This window comes from Pecten maximus, chromosome 2, assembly GCF_902652985.1.
Source record: "Pecten maximus chromosome 2, xPecMax1.1, whole genome shotgun sequence".
Classification (NCBI taxonomy): domain Eukaryota; kingdom Metazoa; phylum Mollusca; class Bivalvia; order Pectinida; family Pectinidae; genus Pecten; species Pecten maximus.
In genome coordinates, this window is record NC_047016.1 from 21,712,275 (window position 1) to 21,731,957 (window position 19,683).

A 19,683-nucleotide genomic window follows, 5' to 3' on the forward strand; every position below is an offset into this window, starting at 1 on the left:
ACGTCTATTCAACGTCGAGTTATGCCTCTTTCCAACGTCGAGTTCTGACGTCTAGAAAACTTCCATTTTCAACCGAAACCCCACGTCAACACGACGTCAGAGTATGCCTTTCTTTCAATGTGGATCTAACGTCAAATGCCCACCGGGATGGGTTAATTTGCTGTTTTGCTGAAATAGTCAGACTAGTTTTTGACAAAATACTCACTTGACGTTAGGTTTTCCTGCACAGATTATCCGATAACAGCAGAAAACGCTTCAATTGCGTAGATAAGTCCTTTTAAAATGGCGTCGTCAAGATGAAGTGATTAACGTCACAAAGAGACGACGTCATGAATGATGTTACTGATTCCCACAATTGTTAACGCTTTTAATTTTTCGATGATTTAAATTTTGTTTTTCTATCATATCATAACAAATGCAAAAACTCGTACGACAGAATATTTCGATATTTTTTACTCGTGTTTCGCGCTTTTGAACATATCGATATTCTGCCATAGTCGCGAAATATATGCTATATTTAATGGGAAACCATTTAATACCCTTTATCTATTACGCGAAAAATATACTGGAAAACAAGTAATGCGAAATATCGGGAATACGAATACAAGGAATTTATAAGGAATCAATTTATTATAAAAAATCAAGAAAACAAATATTAAAATGTAAACAGAACTGAAACTCAAAAAACCAGTACCAAAAGGACAACATATGACCAAAAGATGCATGTGACTACCTTAACGTACAGGTGTAAATTAAGGTATTGATGTCATTATTTTTCCTGTCACAAATGTAATGAAACTAACCAATAAGGATATGTACTGAGAATGTACCCGTTCACCTAAACATCAACTACAGAATCTCGTTGACTCAATGTTTCATCGGCGTTACGGGTTTCTGTATCAACAGTTTCTACGTCTTTCTCGACTTTCCGTCTTTTCTTTTTCTTCTTCCGCCTCTTCCTCTCATTCACTTCATCACTCTCTGTTGGATAGTGGACTGCCTGATTTCCAGATGTTGCTATAACAGACTCGCACTCCACATCTTTATCAACAGTAGTTGAGTTTTCAGGAGCAACCAGATTACTACGAGATTTCTTATGTTTCTTCTTCCTTTTTCGTTTTTCTTGTCCGTCTTCTTCTGTATATGTATTTAATGCATTGGGCTGGAAGCCATAACTTTGAAACATATCTCCAGTTTTTATTCCTTTATGTGCATTTAACTCATTAGGCTGGATATCGTCACTTTGTGGCATATCTCCAGTATTTCCTTCTGTATGTGTATTCAATGAATTGGGCTGGAGACCATCACTTTGAAACATATCCCCAATATTGTCTTCTGTGTGAGACTTCTTTTTCTTCTTTTTCCTCTTTTTCTTCTTTTCCTTGTTCTTGGTATTGTCGACTTCGACATTGGACACGGAACCAATTGATATTAAAGGTAGCTTTTGTTCACCATTGGAGTAACCAATCGATGTACCATTCTGTGTCATGGCGTCTGTTCCAAGACCTTTCTGCGTTGTAGCCTTAATTAATGGAAATCAATGTTGTTATTCACAATGGAAGACAGCAGTATACGAGGGATGATTGATATGTTATGAGCCTCGTATTGAAGGAATTACTCAAGGATGTTCTTTTAAGTCCTACTATTCTTTGTCTGTATAGGGCCGTGTACCCAAGGACTGGTCTCATTTGGTTAGTTTATATCGACGAGGTAGCACTCGAAAGTAAACAAGACAAGCGTCTATTGTAAAATGGACAAAATCGGTGAAAGAGCAATAATTCAATATTTGCATAAAAAGCGGAAAGCTCACTCCTCCTTCTTCACCTGATTTCGCTCTATCAGACTTTCATCTATTTTCAAAACTGAAGACAGCTATTTCAAGCACACACATTTAGTCCGATGATGACTTCATACATGCAGTGGCTGACTTTCTGAACATCCAAGAAAAGGAGTTCTATAAAAGTGGCACTTAGGCTCTTTAACACCGCTGGCAAATGTGTATACAAAATGAAGATGCTGAAGGGGATTATATTGAAAAATAATACAATATATCCGGCAAAATTTAAATCCTTCAATATGAGGCTTGCAACATATCAATCAGCCCTTGTATTTATCCAATATATATTTAAGACATTTCAATTATAGGGACTTGTAGCAGAAAAACAAAGTTAAACTATAACATTAGTATAACTTGAAATAAATTGAATAACGCATAATGTTTTCAAACACTATCAATGTATGATCGATGGATGAGCTTAGTTGATTGATACTTCATGGTAAAATAATAACTTTAAATAACTTTATATACATGTATGTACATGTATATATAATTTCACTTGTTCGTCTTCACACTATAACTTCAGTAATTAAATTAAGGGTCTGGAACAAGACCCGTGTTGAGTTAGATAAAGCTATCGCAAATCAAAATAAAAAAGATGAATTTATATCAATCAAAAATGCACTTTTTCCAGACGTAAGGGATACATCATGGGAAGTATATTCACTTGTCGATAAAGGAGTTGATTTGCCCTGATTTTTAGTCATCTCATTAATTTGGATGATCACGTTTCGTTCGTTAAAAGAGTCGATTTACGCTGATATTAAGTCATGTTTTAACCTGCTTTATTATCGAGATTGAGAGATTTAATTGAGAGAGTTGAAGAACATTATCAATCTATTATGCTTCCTTGTGTTGGGGATCTACATTGTATAAATCTAATCAACCAGACGTAAGAGGAGTTTAACTCATATTTGTGAAATCATGATTGTTGTATTCATATCAGAAACCGGTCACATCAAATCTTAGATTTTCTTCATCATCGGGTAGTGACTACTTGTAGAGAGGAAATACATAGCACATATCGGAACAGCATATGTTCCGGCTGACTTCCTTTCACTTTGTAATCACTCAGGTAGATAATTGATAAGAACGAGGACACCAATTGTGCAGTCTGCAATATTATTAGTGATTGTAAATATTAGAACTTCATACTTCAACTACAAGCACCAAGTACGTGTGACAGCAACATAATTAACCCAAAAATACACACACACATAGAAACATATACAATGTTGTGTTGTTAAATTCATACTGACATCCTACAACATGCCTCGTGTTTATTGATGGATTATATATTTCATACATGCTTAAGTTTAAAACATGGTTTACCCCAACGTGTACGTCAGATCTAGATACATATTCTTTAGGGCGATTTTCCTCTGTAAGTTTGGCGTCTTCCTTCTTTTCGACTGTTTCTGCATCGTCAGGTACATTTTTCTTTCTTGACTGTGGAAGAAATAAAGACTAATGTCAAATTCAAAATGAAAACACGTTATTAATGGTTTACAAGTAAGAAAAAAGTCCTGTTCATTTGATACATGTATTTCTCGTGGTTTGTGTTATATATAATATAGCCACACACCGCTACATTTGTGATTTTTTGCCAGCTTCACAGCACTTGTTGTGACTATAGCAATATCCACAACGAGTAGCTCATATTTGACAGAGTCTTCAAATGCATATATCATGTAACACCACTTTTGATTTTAAAAACAAACAAGCCACTTTCACAAATGGAAAAATGAGGCAATGTATTTAAGCTTTTACCTGATGTATCGCTTATATTAAACAAGTGGTAATTTAAACAAAATAAAATACATTAATTCACCTAAGATAAAGAACGTGTGATCGACACATATAAACAGGTAGCGCATACATATAAACTATAGAGACAAATGATTATTGCACATCTTACAATATACCTTATTTTTTTCCATCATTTTCTTACCCTATAGCGTTTGATAATAAGCACAGAACCAATGCCCAAAACGACAACGACGACGACAACGATGATTATGATGAGAATGTTTGAGGAACCTGCAAGACAGTAATATAAATTAGATAATACGAATGGACAAAGCAATTTTTCAAAATTTGCTAAAATCATTATCATCAGTATTCGACAACTATAGAGTCACGGAAGAAATATGTAAGACTTGAAATTGACATCAAAACCTTCGTCGGCGATAGACGCCTCTGTTGATGGTGTTTGTGGTGTTGTTGTGTTTGTCGTTACTTCCGCTGTTGTTGTGGTTGTCGTTACTTCCGCTGTTGTTGTGGTTGTCGTTACTTCCGCTGTTGTTGTGGTTGTCGTCATCTTCCGTTGTTGTTGTGGTTGTCGGCATCTTCCGCTGTTGTTGTGGTTGTCGTATCTTCCGTTGTTGTTGTGGTAGTTGTAGCATCTGGTGTTGTTGTCGTGGATGTTGGTTCTGTTGTCGTAGTTGTGGTGGTTTCTGGTGTAGTCGTTGTTGTAAGACATTGATTAAGGGGATCCTTCCGTGGACAATTGACAGTCAAGTTGCCAGAAGCTATCAAAAGCAATTCAACAGACCTAAAGTTAATAATCTGAATGACATGATGGAATTAATTCTTATTATCACCAATAAAAGATTCTGGCATATTTCTTTTAGTTTTCGCTACTTTCAAACTTTCATGACACATTTCCACTGAAAACCATTTTATCTGTGATTTCCCAGGTTTATAACTGTTTCAGAGACGATACCTGCATTTGGGATAAATTCAATTTTGAACCAAAAATACAAGGTTTGTCTTAAATACATATACATGGAAATAAAAATAATAACATTAGGAATGCTGAAACGTACAATAGCATTGTGTTTACGTAGAAAGACAAAATGAGAAAGGAACACATCATACATGTTTAAATATAGATACGAGAACCAACATGGGAAACGCAAGCGAAACTAGTTTCTGTAGAAATACTTCTTGAATTGATTTTGTCAGTTTATTTAGTGGCAATAGTTATTTCTCAAATAAAAAGATCGTAAATATCAAATATGTTTGTTTAGAAATACTTTGTTTATCTATACTAACATGGTCACATACAATGTACTTATTATTGACCTGGAAGAATTACGGAAACATTCATTTGTACACACCCTTAAATGCCAACCAGAACAACCCCTGGTTACTGACAAGGCTGGTATAGTATATCTCCATGTAGTTGTCGTTACTGGTTGCTAGAGTTCGAAGTTTGTACTCTGAAGATGCATCGTTATCAGTACAACCAATGGTGTACAGAGTCCCAGAGGTATCGTTAATCACCATAGCCTGGTTACAAGTCACGTTGTCAAGTTGAAAATTAACGTGAAGTCCATAAATAGCGATGTCCTCAAAGCAGTCGGTTTCTACAGAACATGTCATCAATTTGACTGCTGTCATCCAGGGGTACGTGCTGCCTTGGAGGTAGAGAATCGACCCGGCTCCGTCATTGGTCATATCGACGGACGGGAAACGACCAATTTTTGACTCTAGAAAAGTATGAATAGATTATTTTAAATCTTTTTGCAGATTCTGTGACACATGTAGCTATGTTGATTTGATAGTAACAGTTTACTGCTTTTCCTTGTGGTAGAATGTCTATCCAAAATGACCCATCAACAGTATTCTGAAAACTGCTGAAAGAAAAGTCAATGAATGCGACACATTTGCATGTCTCCCTTACTACTTAATGTTAGAATTGTAAATCTGTTTAGATCTTCAAGTACACTTGAAAATCTAAACAGTGAAACCGGTTGTGCAAAATGTAATGCCTTGTATTGTCAATTACTAATTACAAATACTACATTTTTTTAATAATATAATCTTTATATAACATGCTTCATTATCATCATTTTGAAAGTTTTATGAACATTATGCTTTGTTATCTACGCTTTGAAAGTTTTTTAACATCATGTTTCGTTATCTACTTTTTATATATGAAATGTACCGCTTGTATGCCCTCGGCCTGGCAGTATTTTCTTCAACTATTGAGTCGATATTGTTGCCCTGCGTGTCATTCAATATTCAACGAATGTAATGTTATGTTTGAATAATGCCATACGTATAACATCCTACAGGTAAGTATTACATCATCATCTTGCTTACCATGACATGAAACTTACCTGGAACACAGTAATAATCGAGGTACATGTAATGTGTCTGACTGGGGTAGACCGTAGAATTACACGACGTGATGGTCAGTACATCCATCCGAAATGCTTGGCGCGATAAACATGCCTTTCTGCCAACACAGGTGTCTAAGTAGTCCGCGGCTACAACGGGAACATAGGTATTCACCAGTGCCACGCAGTCCTGATCCGTGGCCGGTACACAACACTGCTGGACTAAAACGTCTGTAGCGTTCGATTCCATTTCTAGTGGACATCCGCTTGTACTTGGCTTAGCACCAGCTTTGAGCTGTATTGGGTAGAGATTTTCTGTCGCTGAACAGTTTGCGTCTATAAGAGCGTGGTCCCCAGTTCCAAAACAAGCCGTGTTTCGTGCTGTTCTCTCGTTAAGTGATTGAAGGGACACTAGTTAAACGGGAAAAGAAACATGAATACAGATACATATACTCGAATGAATTAGAATCTCACTGTCCGTTACATATACACAATATTTGAAACTAATTGTAATCATAACAATCGATTAAACAAGATGTCGAAATAAAAGCAGAAAGTGATATCCCCTGAAAACGACGCTATTAGCTATTTCGGGGAGTTAAATACCATGTCTATTGATATTTCAACAGCCAATTAATCACTACTCATGTGCAATTTAAGCAGTTAACTTGATCAATTGTTAGTAAATTTTGTACCTATCATTGGTACCCATGTGCCGTACTTTTGACAAGCCTTACTTTTGACAAGTGCTTGTTAGTTTCGGCAAAAACATTCGAAAAATGCATGTTGCTGGAGAACCTGTGCAACTCGTGTGGATCACACATGGCGCACAAAACAATTTGGGGCCCACCATTCTGTCCTCATGGTCACATTAGCCTCAGTTCCCCCGAGTTTGATGCAAAAAAAATGAGATTTCTATAAAAGCCCCACGCTCAAACGTCTTACTATCTGTCGTGAATACAGGCATCTTACTGAGTTAAGACGTCTAAAAAGTATCCAATTAAAGTATTTTTGATAATTGGAATACCTCCCTTTTCTCGTATCGTGTGTCTAAGAAGTAATGTAGACATTGTAATTGAAACGACAAAATAAATATACGTGTTTCACATACCATGGATAATACGTGTACTCAATAAAAGACAAGCAGGTAGTGTATATCTACATTTAACAGAGAAATATAGTCTTACCAAAATGTACAGATCACATAAGGGAAGTAAAACATTTGTAATACATATAGTGTCTTCGTGATCACATTAGGGAAGTACAATATTTTTAATAGTATGGAAATGAATTTAAACATGTAAATTGATTATACCGATAATGAATCAATTATATTTGAACAGTAAGCCGATACTACACACCGTTCGTGTATCTTTAGAGTCAAAGGACATCAGCAAGCTTTATAAGTACTAAGAATGTAGTAAAAACTATTGTGTTTTATCACAATAAGCATTGGATACAATAACTTATGCATGTGTGTGTGTTTATACGTTGGTTCATATGCAAGTATTTACATTTGATTACAATGCCGAGATACAAACTATCTTAAGAGATCTACAGTCTATGAGAGCATAACTGACACTTACATCATCGTTTCATTTCATAAATACGTAAGGATATATGATTACATTTACGCTCAATAGCCATTCACTGTTGTTAGTATTTTAAAGAATTGTACACTTTAAGTCATATAAAAATTGTATCGATTGATAATGTAACCCAGTATAGGATAGTTTTAACATGGATAACCTGAACCTTTATCACATAAGCCCATAGAAGGCGTACACCAAGGTAATTATCATTACGACAGGGCGAGTAAAAACATTGAACAGACACTGGAAAAATCGTATCAACAAAAACCCAATAGTTTTACAGTAAGGAGTACAATTCCTCCCTAAACAATAACGGAGAAACCCGATCATTTGATAATTTTAACGGTTGAACATCAATATGAAGCTGACGTTTAAATGTTTATTTTGTTATGAATACAAATGTTCTAACTAGAAAAAAAACCAAAAAAACCAAAAACAAAACAAACAAACAAAAAAAAAAACAAAAAAAAGATGAAAATAGTACCAATACATACCCATCCCTACAAGGACAATGTTGATAATTCCAGCACACCGAAGCATACTTTAGATGAGAGTCAGCATAACAGTGTTAGGTGTTTTAGGTTTGTAAACATTAACCAGGAAGTTAGATGGTAGGTATGACACTATGTGACGTAAACCAATCAAGTGGCGATCATTGATTTGCATTATACGGGTATAACAACAATGGTGAGTAGTTCGTATGTAAATTCAGTGCGAACCGCAAATATGTGATTCGACCCTATTGAATATGGAGTTTTTTTGTCTGTTTAATTTCTATACTGCTGTGCACACATACACTGAGAAAATAATGTATACACCTTGCCGATCTACCCGCGTTTCACCGTGTACAGGAGTTTTAGATATTCGAGCAGGTTCCGTGAGCAGTGAGAAAAAAAATCTGTTACGTGTTTAATCGATCTCACGGCTGTTATTCAGTCAAAACACAAACATCTAGAATTTGAACAAGAGGCCAATTGGCCTTCGCGGCCGTCTAACTTTACCAGGTAATAGTGTAGTATAAATAGTTATCAAACACTGTATTAAGCAGTAAAACTATCGATACATGGTCATGACCATCGTAGGCTCAATCCAGGTAAACATATCCATGTCATGATTCATGTAAATAACACTGGTCAATCCTACTTGAAAACAAGTTTACAATCCGAAGAGGCTACGACGCGTAGCACAGACAAACGACAACTGAGGAAACATGGTAGGTCATCATGACAATTCAGGACAGGTGACCTTAAAACTATTGTTTAAATGTCTATGTGCATTTCCTTTGAATTATGTACACACCGAGGTTTATTTTTCCCACTCTACCATATTTTCTATAGCTGTTTATACTGACGTTATTTTGTGCCCGACGTTGATCAAACACAGCATCTTTGTAAGAAACATATAAAAAATGTTAGGGAATCATCAGATGTATGCTACACAGCAGTCAACATAAACTATCAAAATACAATAGATATAACATAACAATGATACGCTACTATCTTTGGAAGAAAAGGGTGAACATATACACATTACAAATGCCAATTTTATATCAATATTTATTTAAAAATCAACAATTTGATCTAGCATTATCTAACTTACCATAACCGTCTAAATTGAAACAGTATTTTATATTAAGACAAATCAACACAATAGACGATTAGAAAAAAACAAGCCTTACTTCAATAAATATTTGAAATATTATCAATTCTTTCTATGCTGGATATTTCAACACGCAATCCTAATACATAACTAATTCATGAGTCCTTGCGGTAGAATGTAAAAGCTTAGAAACAGTTGCATCAAATAAACACATGCTGGTTGCAATGTGAAACACATAATATTTGTGTTTGTTATTATTCTTCTGTCAGTGAATGTTAAAATCTTTTTAAGGCTACCATTGGTACAGATCATTCTTTCGTTAACTTAGTAAAACTGAATGACGTATACTAACGCAGATAGACTGAAAGACTTATATTCACGCAGATAGACTGAAGGACTTATATTAACGCAGATAGACTGAATGACTTTTATTAACGCAGATAGACTGAAAGACATATTCACGCAGATAGACTGAATGACTTATATTAACGCAGATAGACTGAAGGACTTATACTAACGCAGCTAGACTGAATGACTTTTATTAACGCAGATAGACTGAAGGACTTATATTAACGCAGATAGACTGAATGACTTATATTAACGCAGCTAGACTGAAGGACTTATACTAACGCAGCTAGACTGAATGACTTTTATTAACGCAGCTAGACTGAAGGACTTATATTAACGCAGATAGACTGAAGGACTTATATTAACGCAGATAGACTGAATGACGTATATTAACGCAGATAGACTGAATGACTTATATTAACGCAGATAGACTGAAGGACTTATATTAACGCAGATAGACTGAAGGACGTATATTAACGCAGATAGACTGAAGGACTTATATCAACGCAGCTAGACTGAATGACTTTTATTAACGCAGATAGACTGAAAGACTTATATTCACGCAGATAGACTGAATGACTTATATTAACGCAGCTAGACTGAAGGACTTATACTAACGCAGCTAGACTGAATGACTTTTATTAACGCAGATAGACTGAATGACTTTTATTAACGCAGATAGACTGAAAGACTTATATTAACGCAGATAGACTGAAGGACTTATATTAACGCAGATAGACTGAAGGACTTATATTAACGCAGATAGACTGAAGGACTTATATTAACGCAGATAGACTGAAGGACTTATATTAACGCAGATAGACTGAATGACGTATATTAACGCAGATAGACTGAAGGACTTATATTCACGCAGATAGACTGAAGGACTTATATTCACGCAGATAGACTGAACGACTTATACTAACGCAGCTAGACTGAACGACTTATACAAATTATCAACTCACACTGAGAGATCTGTAGGTAATCAACATAGACTTAACGACCTCTACTAACTCAACAAGTCTTAACGACTTATACTAACTCAGTAAGGCTTAACTATGACAATCATTTGTATTAAATTGTATGTTTGCTGATTAATAAACTACCTAGTGTTTCTATATTAAAAAATAGCCATACTAAATTCCCACAATACAATGCTCATTGTGTTAAAATCCCCTGTGTTAAGCACGTGTTTTGGTTTATTTTGTTTAAAGTCGAATTAACAGCCAGGGTCATTTAAGGACGTGGCAGGTTTGAAGGCGGAGGAAAGCCGGAGTACCCGGAGAAAACCACCGGCCAACGGTCAGTTACTTATAATTGCCCTACGTAGGTTTCGAACGTGTGTACTCCCGTAACTCAATCCCGGGGATGTTGACTTAAATTTCTCCCGCTAGAGGAACACAAATGGATAATCTTGCATTTTGATCATTTTGTCCCACAAGAAATCAGAAACAAAATCAGTAAATACAAACTATGTCATTTTCCTTGCTGAAATAATTTACGGGTGTACATGTACTCGATACTGAATCGGTTCAGGTCTAGACAAACTAACAATAGCTTTATAACGCATGTGGGTTATTGTTGCATTTGTAATTAAACAGAATAAAATCGTTATGTTTTTAAATAAATTCATTATTTCAAGATTTCCCCGTCAGTTCAGTTTGTTTTCTTGACCGGATTTTAATGTTCAAGCGTCCAACGGATGTATTCGGTAAATATGGCCAGAGCACCCGATTAACGTATTTTGTCATACACATAAATGCGATACACTTAAAAGCGCTGTGTATTCTACTATTTATTCACGTGCATTTTTATAACGACGTTATAAACTAGTATTAATTGACGAAGTGCCGATTTATTGACTATGTCTAGTTTTGACGATGTTTGTCATTTTCGTAAGAATGTACAGCACTGTTCGTTATTCACCTACACATACCTTCACGTTCCTACCTGTTTCATAAGTATTGCTTTTGGGTAAGCGAGTGCTCTAGGACGATTTATAGAGCAAGTGTTAATGTTCATGCTTGAATATTTGAACTCTTCATTGGTTCGAAGTATCGAAATCGGCATATAAAAGGAACAAATGTTGAATGCAATGGACCGTTATTAATTCAATTAGTTATTTACAGATTATTTCCAAAGGCATAAGGTATACCTAGAAGTTTTCGGTTGTACATGCAAGTTTGTAGAATCAACACTGTGGTAAAGCCACCGTCCTCGTCGTTGCCATGACAGCCGATCCGAGCTGCGATCACGAATACACTGGCAAAGTAAAAGTTGAAGTCCTATGCGCAACATGCCAAAACAAAAACAAACCAATTGATATATCATAATCTGGTATCAAATACAAAACTTATGTTTGTATGACATCGACTGACAGGTACATCATCCTGGTAAGATCGTGCGCGAATCTCTGTTTGCCTGTCGTTTTTCGATTCCTTGATGTCAGGTCGTGTTTTGATTGCACATGCAAAGAGAGAACTCAGGCAAAATAAACATCCGGCGTAGACAAAAGATACGGTGAAGTCGTGTGTTATGTCAGATATCAAACCTGTAAACAAACGCACTTGATCATCAACTGTCCTGTTTTAATACAATGTAATACATTGAGGTGTTTTAAGAACTAAACTATGTTTTAATGTCAGTTGGCATGGTGTATCATGTGCATTAATTGGAGGTACTTTAGTAATTGTTATTTAGGTATGCTTTGTATGTTTCAATTTAGCAGCAAGCTTCTTTAAAACTTACAACCAAACACATACTATTCGTCACTTTATCCAAACAATTGTTTATATCTTATGAAATTTAAGTACTGTGATGTATATTAAATTATTGTTACTCGTTACTCCTGTCGAAATAATTATTTGGTAATACGATTCGATATTGTCAACATGATTGATATGTTAACCTTTCCGACTTACCTCCGATAGGCGGACCTATGATGACAGCTATTCCATGAAATAAAGTTAGAAATCCAAATCCTATTCCCAACAATTCTGTTCCCAGAAGATCAACAACAATGACGGACTGGAGAAAACCGAACGTCCCTGTATTGGAAAACAACATTAGTGTTCCATGTAGAAACAAAACAATTCTAAGTATTATACAAAAGACACACACTATCACTTTTAACAACAAACTGAGAGTTAGATGTCTGAGAGGACTCGCCAGTAATTCTAAGGGCCTAAAGTGATTAGAGGAAGTAACTTAATTCTTAACAGATGAAAAGAAACATCGAAATCTTGAATTGCTTTATTGATACAATCATTGCTGGCCTATCTTATGGTAAGAATCCACTCACCAACCTATTGTTTATTTATAATTCGTAATTCCGTTGTTTCAAGGGCCTTTAAATTTCATAATCAGAAATAGTCGAATTCTTCCTTTTTATGATATACGTGATAATAGCAGTGGTTAATATTTCGATGACCTGATATAAACTCTGTTATTAACGGATATATTTTCGTGATATTAACAGTGGCTTTCTCGTTCATCTACCTATAACGCTATTAGATGATTTATATTTCCATTAAAAATGACATGGATATCGAGATTTTACGCTAGCTAAGTCCTTTTGATCGCGAACATCCTCAAAAGCGCATCATTTGATATCAGTTTGCCTAATTGCGAACTAGAAATGGTTGGATCAATCGTAAAAAATACCCCCAAGTGTGAAGTTTACACATAGAAATCGCTAATTTTTCCTTAAATGTAGTTGTAAGCGGGCACCAATCTAATCAAAATTAGATTTGTAATTTTCATTCCTCTACGGTACTCTACCATGCACAGCAATACAAGATCTAATAAGACCCCCTTGAAGGTCATCTCAGCATTATCTTTGAGATATAAGCTAATGACGTTATTAATCAACCAATGACAAAGAGTCATCAATTCAGCCCTTGATTGAAATACGTAAAATTTCACAGACCTTATTAGTAGACTATCTTAATGGCATCCGGTTATTAAAAAACAGTTGCTTATCCTCTGGATGTTACACTCAAAGAAGAACAGAAAACGATTAAAAAATATATCATTGACAGAACTGATTGTGTTGCCAACAGGATTTCGAAAATCATAACCGTACACCTTATCCCCTTTCAATTTTTTTTTTCCACAACAATGTTGCCTTCATTGTTTATCTCTCATACGATAACGGAGAAAACACGCAGACAGTTCACGTTTGTAAAACTATTAATTCATTGAAGTGTTCTCGGTGAGCTCGGGTGGGCGAAGCCACATTGTTTACCGTTGCTATCGACAATCGGAATACCTCGGGAACGTTCTGTCAGTATGTATACCTCCGAAGAAAGAAATCACATCAACAATTTATAGGCGGCGCGCTGATAGGCTGACCTCAAAGGTCATGCTGAGATGACCTCATGAGGGGAGTTGTTAGATTTTGTATTATAGTGTATCGTAGAAGAGCGGTAATTACAAATCTAATTTTAATTAGGTTGGAGCGGGCACGTTTATGATTCGTATGGGGGAAGTCTTATTTTCATGATATTGATATAGATATTGAAAACAAATATTACGTCGGTTTGCATTATCAAAGCTTTACAATAATTGTGACTTTAAATGTTTTTATTTTACTACTCACCCGTGAAAACTCCTAGAATGACACCATACCCAATAAAAAGCCATTTGTCATATACAAATGCACAACCGATCGTGGGGATTCCACCAATTAACAGGGCGATAGACAGAGTCCATATTCGGCTGATGTGTAAAATGTCAACGATGAACCCGATCAGAATTCTACCTAAGATACCTGCCAAGATAAAACAAAAGTTTTATTTTAAGGACAGTTAATTTTGAATAGACACATACTTATTTTACAAAACTAGTTAGAGGGATGCTACTCCAACTCCAACTCCAAGTTTCTTGTTGATATATCAGTAATTGACTGCAATAGTTATAAGAGTTATATTTTGTTTCTTTTATCAATATGTATTGTATGTCAATATACTAATTGGTCATGAAGTAATAACGACGGTACAGACAAATTAATTGTCGCAATGTTTGAGGCATTCCGACCCTTTGTCAAGACACAAGTAGATTTCAAATATTAACCATTGTTATTAAAAAATTCTCAGGTGGTGCTTAGATGGATATTGATAAATGGTCTAATAAAAAAATTAATAAATAAGACTGAAAGTAAAACCGATGTGATGACAGCTCGTGCTTTTGTATCAAATGTTTTTTTTTTTTTTTTTTTTTTTTTTATTTCCGCAGTTAGTTTATTTTGTCCTACAAACTCGGCCACATCTGTGGGCAGCGGGTAGCAATGACAATTGATTGCTTTATATATATATATTATATATGTTGATAATGTGGATGTGTCGCAGTGGTATAAGTGACATGTATTTCTGGCTAAGCAATTCGGTGCCCGGTCAGGGAAAGAGTAACAAAATTATGTTCCTTGGTCATTTGTGTTACTTTTTCACTGGATCATAAAATCGTTTAAACTGAAACACTTCTATATATTATACCACATTTGTGTTTACCAAACAAAGGACATTATTGAAATAACTGTTGCTACTAATCATCAACAAAATATCATTGCCCTCACTTGATACTCCGGATACTGTAAATATTAGAACAACATCAGTAGATGATAAACCCTTCGCCTTTGCCAACTCTGGGACCATAACATAAGGTACAAAGTAAGTCAGAGATGTACAAAATCCAGAAACGGAGAATATCATGAAATATTTCGTCTTCAGTACTTCAGTCACTGCCGCTCGGAGTGGTGGATGATCTGTGTTATAAACATTTTGGTGATCGCAACGTGATTCTGTGATATAAATGAAAAAGAAAAGAAAAAAACGTTAAAGCAGCTTTTCGAATTAGTTCGAAACATGACGTGTTTTCTTAGTTGTATAACACATGTGCTTTCTTAACCACGGATATGTTAATGCTGAAACGTATGAGCGTTACTGATTAGAAAATATGCATTTATCGAACATTCCGACTGAATCCACCTATATCAATAAGCAGTACATAACATATCTAAATTATGACTTTTAGCTAAGACTATGCTAATCGGCAGTTCGTAACACACATTTGATGCTTTAGAAATAAATATCAAATTAGATGAGACAGTCAGACTTTAGAATAAGTCAGAGTTCGTTAGAAATACTAACCACCACTTGTATGGACGTTGCCAATGATGGCGCCACCGACGAGTCCTTGTATGCCTATACCGGCCAGCAGGAGGAAGGTCTGTCGCCAGCCATACTCCTCAAGCCACAAGGTGGTGAGCCAGGGTATTAAGATGTTTCCACATCCGATTCCGGACGAGGCTATCGCTATCGCGACAGAACGACCTTTGTCAAAAGTTAGATTCACAGTCACGATTGACACCAGATGGACCATACCAAAGCCAACACCTTTTCCAGCAAAAACATGACGGTGATTTTGCAACTATTGCATAAAGGTTATTGGCATTTTGTATACCAACAAGAGACTGGTGTTCGTTGAGGAGACTTAATGTAACAATAGTTGGGGTTGCACAGTAGCGCCAAAATATATTCAAATAAATAAATAAATTGTTGATTGGATGAAAATACGTTTTCATCTAATCAGCAGGGCTTACAAAAATATGAAGCATTATTGATTAAAAGCAGGTCAAAGGTCACAGGCCAGGTCAGAAGGTTTGCAAATGTAATAACGTTGGAAATGTCTTGTGACACATGCCAAATATGAAAGTCTTATCTTACAAGATTAACATAATGTGGCAAAAGTTAAAGTTGTTATTAAAGTAGATAAATAGTCACAGTCAATATCAGCCAGTTCGCAAATGTAGAACCAATAGAAAGGTCTTGTCACAAGGAACAGACACGTGAAGTACCCCAGCTTTATACTCATCAATATTGACACAACACTGGTTTCCGAAATAAATATATGAAATTTCTTACCTGTAATGACGCCATAGGTGAGGTACAACCAGTATAGGGAGGGGACAGATGTGCTGGAGAACATGCCAACACCTATCAGGGTCGATCCTGCCATAGCTACCACACGACAACCGTACCGCCTCTCTAGTATACCGGCAGCAGAACCTGAGAAAACATTTTCTTTGAAATACTATAATTTAGTATAGATAAATATGTTAACAATGGCCATTCTAGTGATAAAATTATTAGAATTTTACAAATTTGATTTTAAATTTGTTTCGGGGGGCTTCATTATCTATATATTTGGCGATCCTAACCATTAAATTATGCTTAAAAAAAAGATTTGTGTTGTTGTTTAAAAATGCATTTATATCCCTTGTTCGCATGCATAGTAGTAATAACTACTGGTAAAAATAGTATGTTGATACTGTTTATCAAACACGTGAAGTTAATAGGAGAGTATTAAACTATAAATAGTAACCATGCGTTATGAAAGTGAAAGAGAAATTGCTTGTGGCCCTGTTTGAGGATGCATGACTACGAAAGAAGCTGTAAGCTGTAATTGATCGATTAAAGCTATAATCCGTAAAATATCTTGATTGCAGACCTAAGTACAAAATAACATTGATATACAAATATGCTGAATTTCAATTTAAATGTTTTGAAAAAAATATAGCGCTGGCAAAGGGAGCCTCTACATGGCAAAAGTTTGGCAACAACTGTCACAGCGATGACGGTTTCATTTTTGGCAAACACCGTTTAGCTATTCAAATATTCAGATATAGTATTGAAAATATTTAGGAATGACAATAGTAGAGCCAATTAATTGACGGTAGATAATCCTCTTATAAACAATGTATATAATAAATATTAATAAATATTGCATGGTACTGAGGGCAATCTTGGAGTTTACGAGATCCTTTTGTTCTGACTGATAACCGTCAGAATATGATTAAGGGAAAAGAATACCGTTATGCATGCTGTAAATGAAAAAAAAATATATATATATATATTAAAAGGATTTCAAAATTCTCAGGTAGCGCCTCTATAAGCTAATCGTAGACACCTGTTTGGTTTCAAGACTTACAACTCATTAGGAGCAGACCGGAACTAAGTGAAGCTACCCAGCTAGTTTCTGCAGCACCAGATCCGAATTGATCCCGTAACTCGCTGTATATAACACTAAATGAAGTAACCATCCCCAAACTTACAAAGTGAAGACCGAAGCTACTGACGAGAATAGACACGTTTGTCCATTGGTACGAACAACAGGAACGCCTTGTCATCTTTTTTGTAGCTATGGAAGAAATATCCAGCTAACTCTATGTGATATGTTATATCTATATACATAGTGTATACTGACACAGGTCAGAGCGTAAGGTCATCCGTCACGGTCTACCAGCGTTTTGTAATATACATGTAAGATGTCCTAAACTAATAAACTGAGCTTTCAGTAATTTCACTGAGAGACAGTGCTTGTATTGTATTGGTAAATGTCTATAACTTCCAGCTAGAAAACCTCGAAATAATACCTCCGTTCCTATACAACTTGTGTCAATGAATATCGAATAGATTTGTGTTTGAAAGTAAGGATATGTGTAAATGGTCATGTAATGTAATCATTGTAATAAGAATTAAAATAAAATACAAAAAATAACATTAAAAGTCACTAAATAAATGAAGATAAACATATTTAAATAATAGTGATATGAGGAAATTATTTAATCCCATAACTGCGCCCGCTTCCAAACGGATGTGACATATGATTAACTTCGCAACAGTGTGTTATTGGTTTTTTTTTTTTTACACACAGCAGTGTTTAACCGCTTTCAAAGCCTCCCTTTAGTCGTCTCTTACCTCAAAAATGTCACATGGGCTAGTCCTTGACCTTTCAAAACGAACTAATTTTACCACCGCGTGGTCTTGTATAGGTAGATGTGTATCAATTAAAAAACTTTTCTGGATTTTTCAAACATTAACATGGGCGTTACTGAGTGAGACCAGTGTCGTCAAGAAAAGATAAAATAAGCTTGGGTTGGAGTCGTATGAAAAAGAAAAATGGACAGAAGCAAGATATCGAATTGACGTATTAACATCGCCATTAATTCTGGATGTGCAGTGAACCATGGTGGTCATGAAACATTAAAACACACCGCGATTGTAATATAAAACCCATGTCCCTAGCCGTAGTCATTTAAATGAAAAATCGCGACGTTGAACATAGGCTCCGCGAGTGAATAACCGCTGTCCCTGGCAGGTAGATGTCGATGTGTAATGTCGCCGACAGATATACACAATTACACTGTCTAATAGGTCCACTTACCTTTATTGGGAGTTATATCCCCAATACAAAACTATAAAAGTCCATGTGGTAAGCACGTGTCTTTTCATCAAATGGGAAAGCTAATTCAAAATTCGATTAGTTTTGATTTTGAACGGGTACTGAGCTTGTCAATGTACAAATCTCGCCTTGTGTTTCACTGTACCGTTGCACAGTGACTTCATTAGCTAAAATGTGCAGTAGTGAAAATACACAGGTAAGTTCTAGTATACGTAATGGAGTGAGTTGTAATAAGTTGTTGGTTTGATATGTGTTATGTTTACTTAATCGATGCAAGTATAGGTTATTGTATTATTGTATGTATTACACCCTCGCCTCACTCGAACAAACAAAAAAAGCGAGTGAAAAAAAGAAACTCACCTTGTGAATTCCATACTCCACCTGTTCATCGTTTTTGTGTAAAATGTACTTGTACATCATAAGAATTCCTTAGTTCCAGGGAATCCTCGCTCAGATTAAATAAACTGTGTAAAGATAGTTTCGATCACATACACTTAAAGTAATTCAATTGGTGTACAGCTGTTTTCAGGAGAATTTTCGTTGTTCGGTTCTACAATGTTTCAAACAGATATGACGTCGTCCTTGTTGGCTTGATGCTTACGTTGCCGAAAGACTGTTGCGTGATCAATTGACTACGTTTCACGTTTTGTTTACTGGTTTCAGCAACAGACCACCGCGACTTCCAACGTTTTAGTACAGAAATAGCGTAGTCATCGAGAAGCCAGACTGAGATGTTATCGTTGCAAACTACAGCGATACCTGTCATATTCCCCCAACAAAGCCAAAATATTAGCTCGCCTATTAACAGGGGTTTGTTACATAACCATTTGGAATGTAGTGGTATCATATGTGCTATAAGAACTGCACCTATTATAAGATATTTAGATGAGATAATGATCTAGGACAGTTACATTTTTCTCATCTTCTAGATCTGCGAGGG

At 35.7% G+C, this 19,683-nt stretch overlaps 2 protein-coding genes across 3 annotated transcripts; both read right to left on the bottom strand.

The window, feature by feature from the left end:
* Positions 1-436: 436 nt before the first annotated feature.
* Positions 437-8,150, bottom strand: LOC117321508 (probable basic-leucine zipper transcription factor C). Of its 2 annotated transcripts, XR_004531374.1 has the most exons (7): positions 8,051-8,150; positions 5,965-6,375; positions 4,960-5,331; positions 4,016-4,368; positions 3,789-3,877; positions 3,170-3,286; positions 1,345-1,522 (listed from the first exon to the last, which is right to left on the bottom strand). XR_004531374.1 is itself a non-coding variant. In XM_033875933.1 (5 exons), the coding sequence occupies exons 2-5, from the start codon at positions 4,317-4,319 to the stop codon at positions 839-841; spliced, it is 1,194 nt and encodes a 397-aa protein (XP_033731824.1). In that variant the 5' UTR covers positions 4,320-4,368; positions 4,960-4,989; the 3' UTR covers positions 437-838. The 2 variants fall into 2 exon arrangements, 1 of the variants encoding a protein (XP_033731824.1); XM_033875933.1 differs by lacking the exons at positions 5,965-6,375; positions 8,051-8,150 and having other exon boundaries at positions 437-1,522; positions 4,960-4,989.
* Positions 8,151-11,366: 3,216 nt separating this feature from the next.
* On the bottom strand, positions 11,367-16,568 carry LOC117341292 (monocarboxylate transporter 4-like). The gene is made up of 6 exons (XM_033903150.1): positions 16,424-16,568; positions 15,650-15,895; positions 15,076-15,300; positions 14,104-14,274; positions 12,425-12,550; positions 11,367-12,054 (listed from the first exon to the last, which is right to left on the bottom strand). Exons 1-6 carry the CDS (start codon positions 16,515-16,517, stop codon positions 11,831-11,833), a joined length of 1,086 nt encoding a protein of 361 aa, XP_033759041.1. The 5' UTR covers positions 16,518-16,568; the 3' UTR covers positions 11,367-11,830.
* Between the last annotated feature and the right edge of the window lie 3,115 nt (positions 16,569-19,683).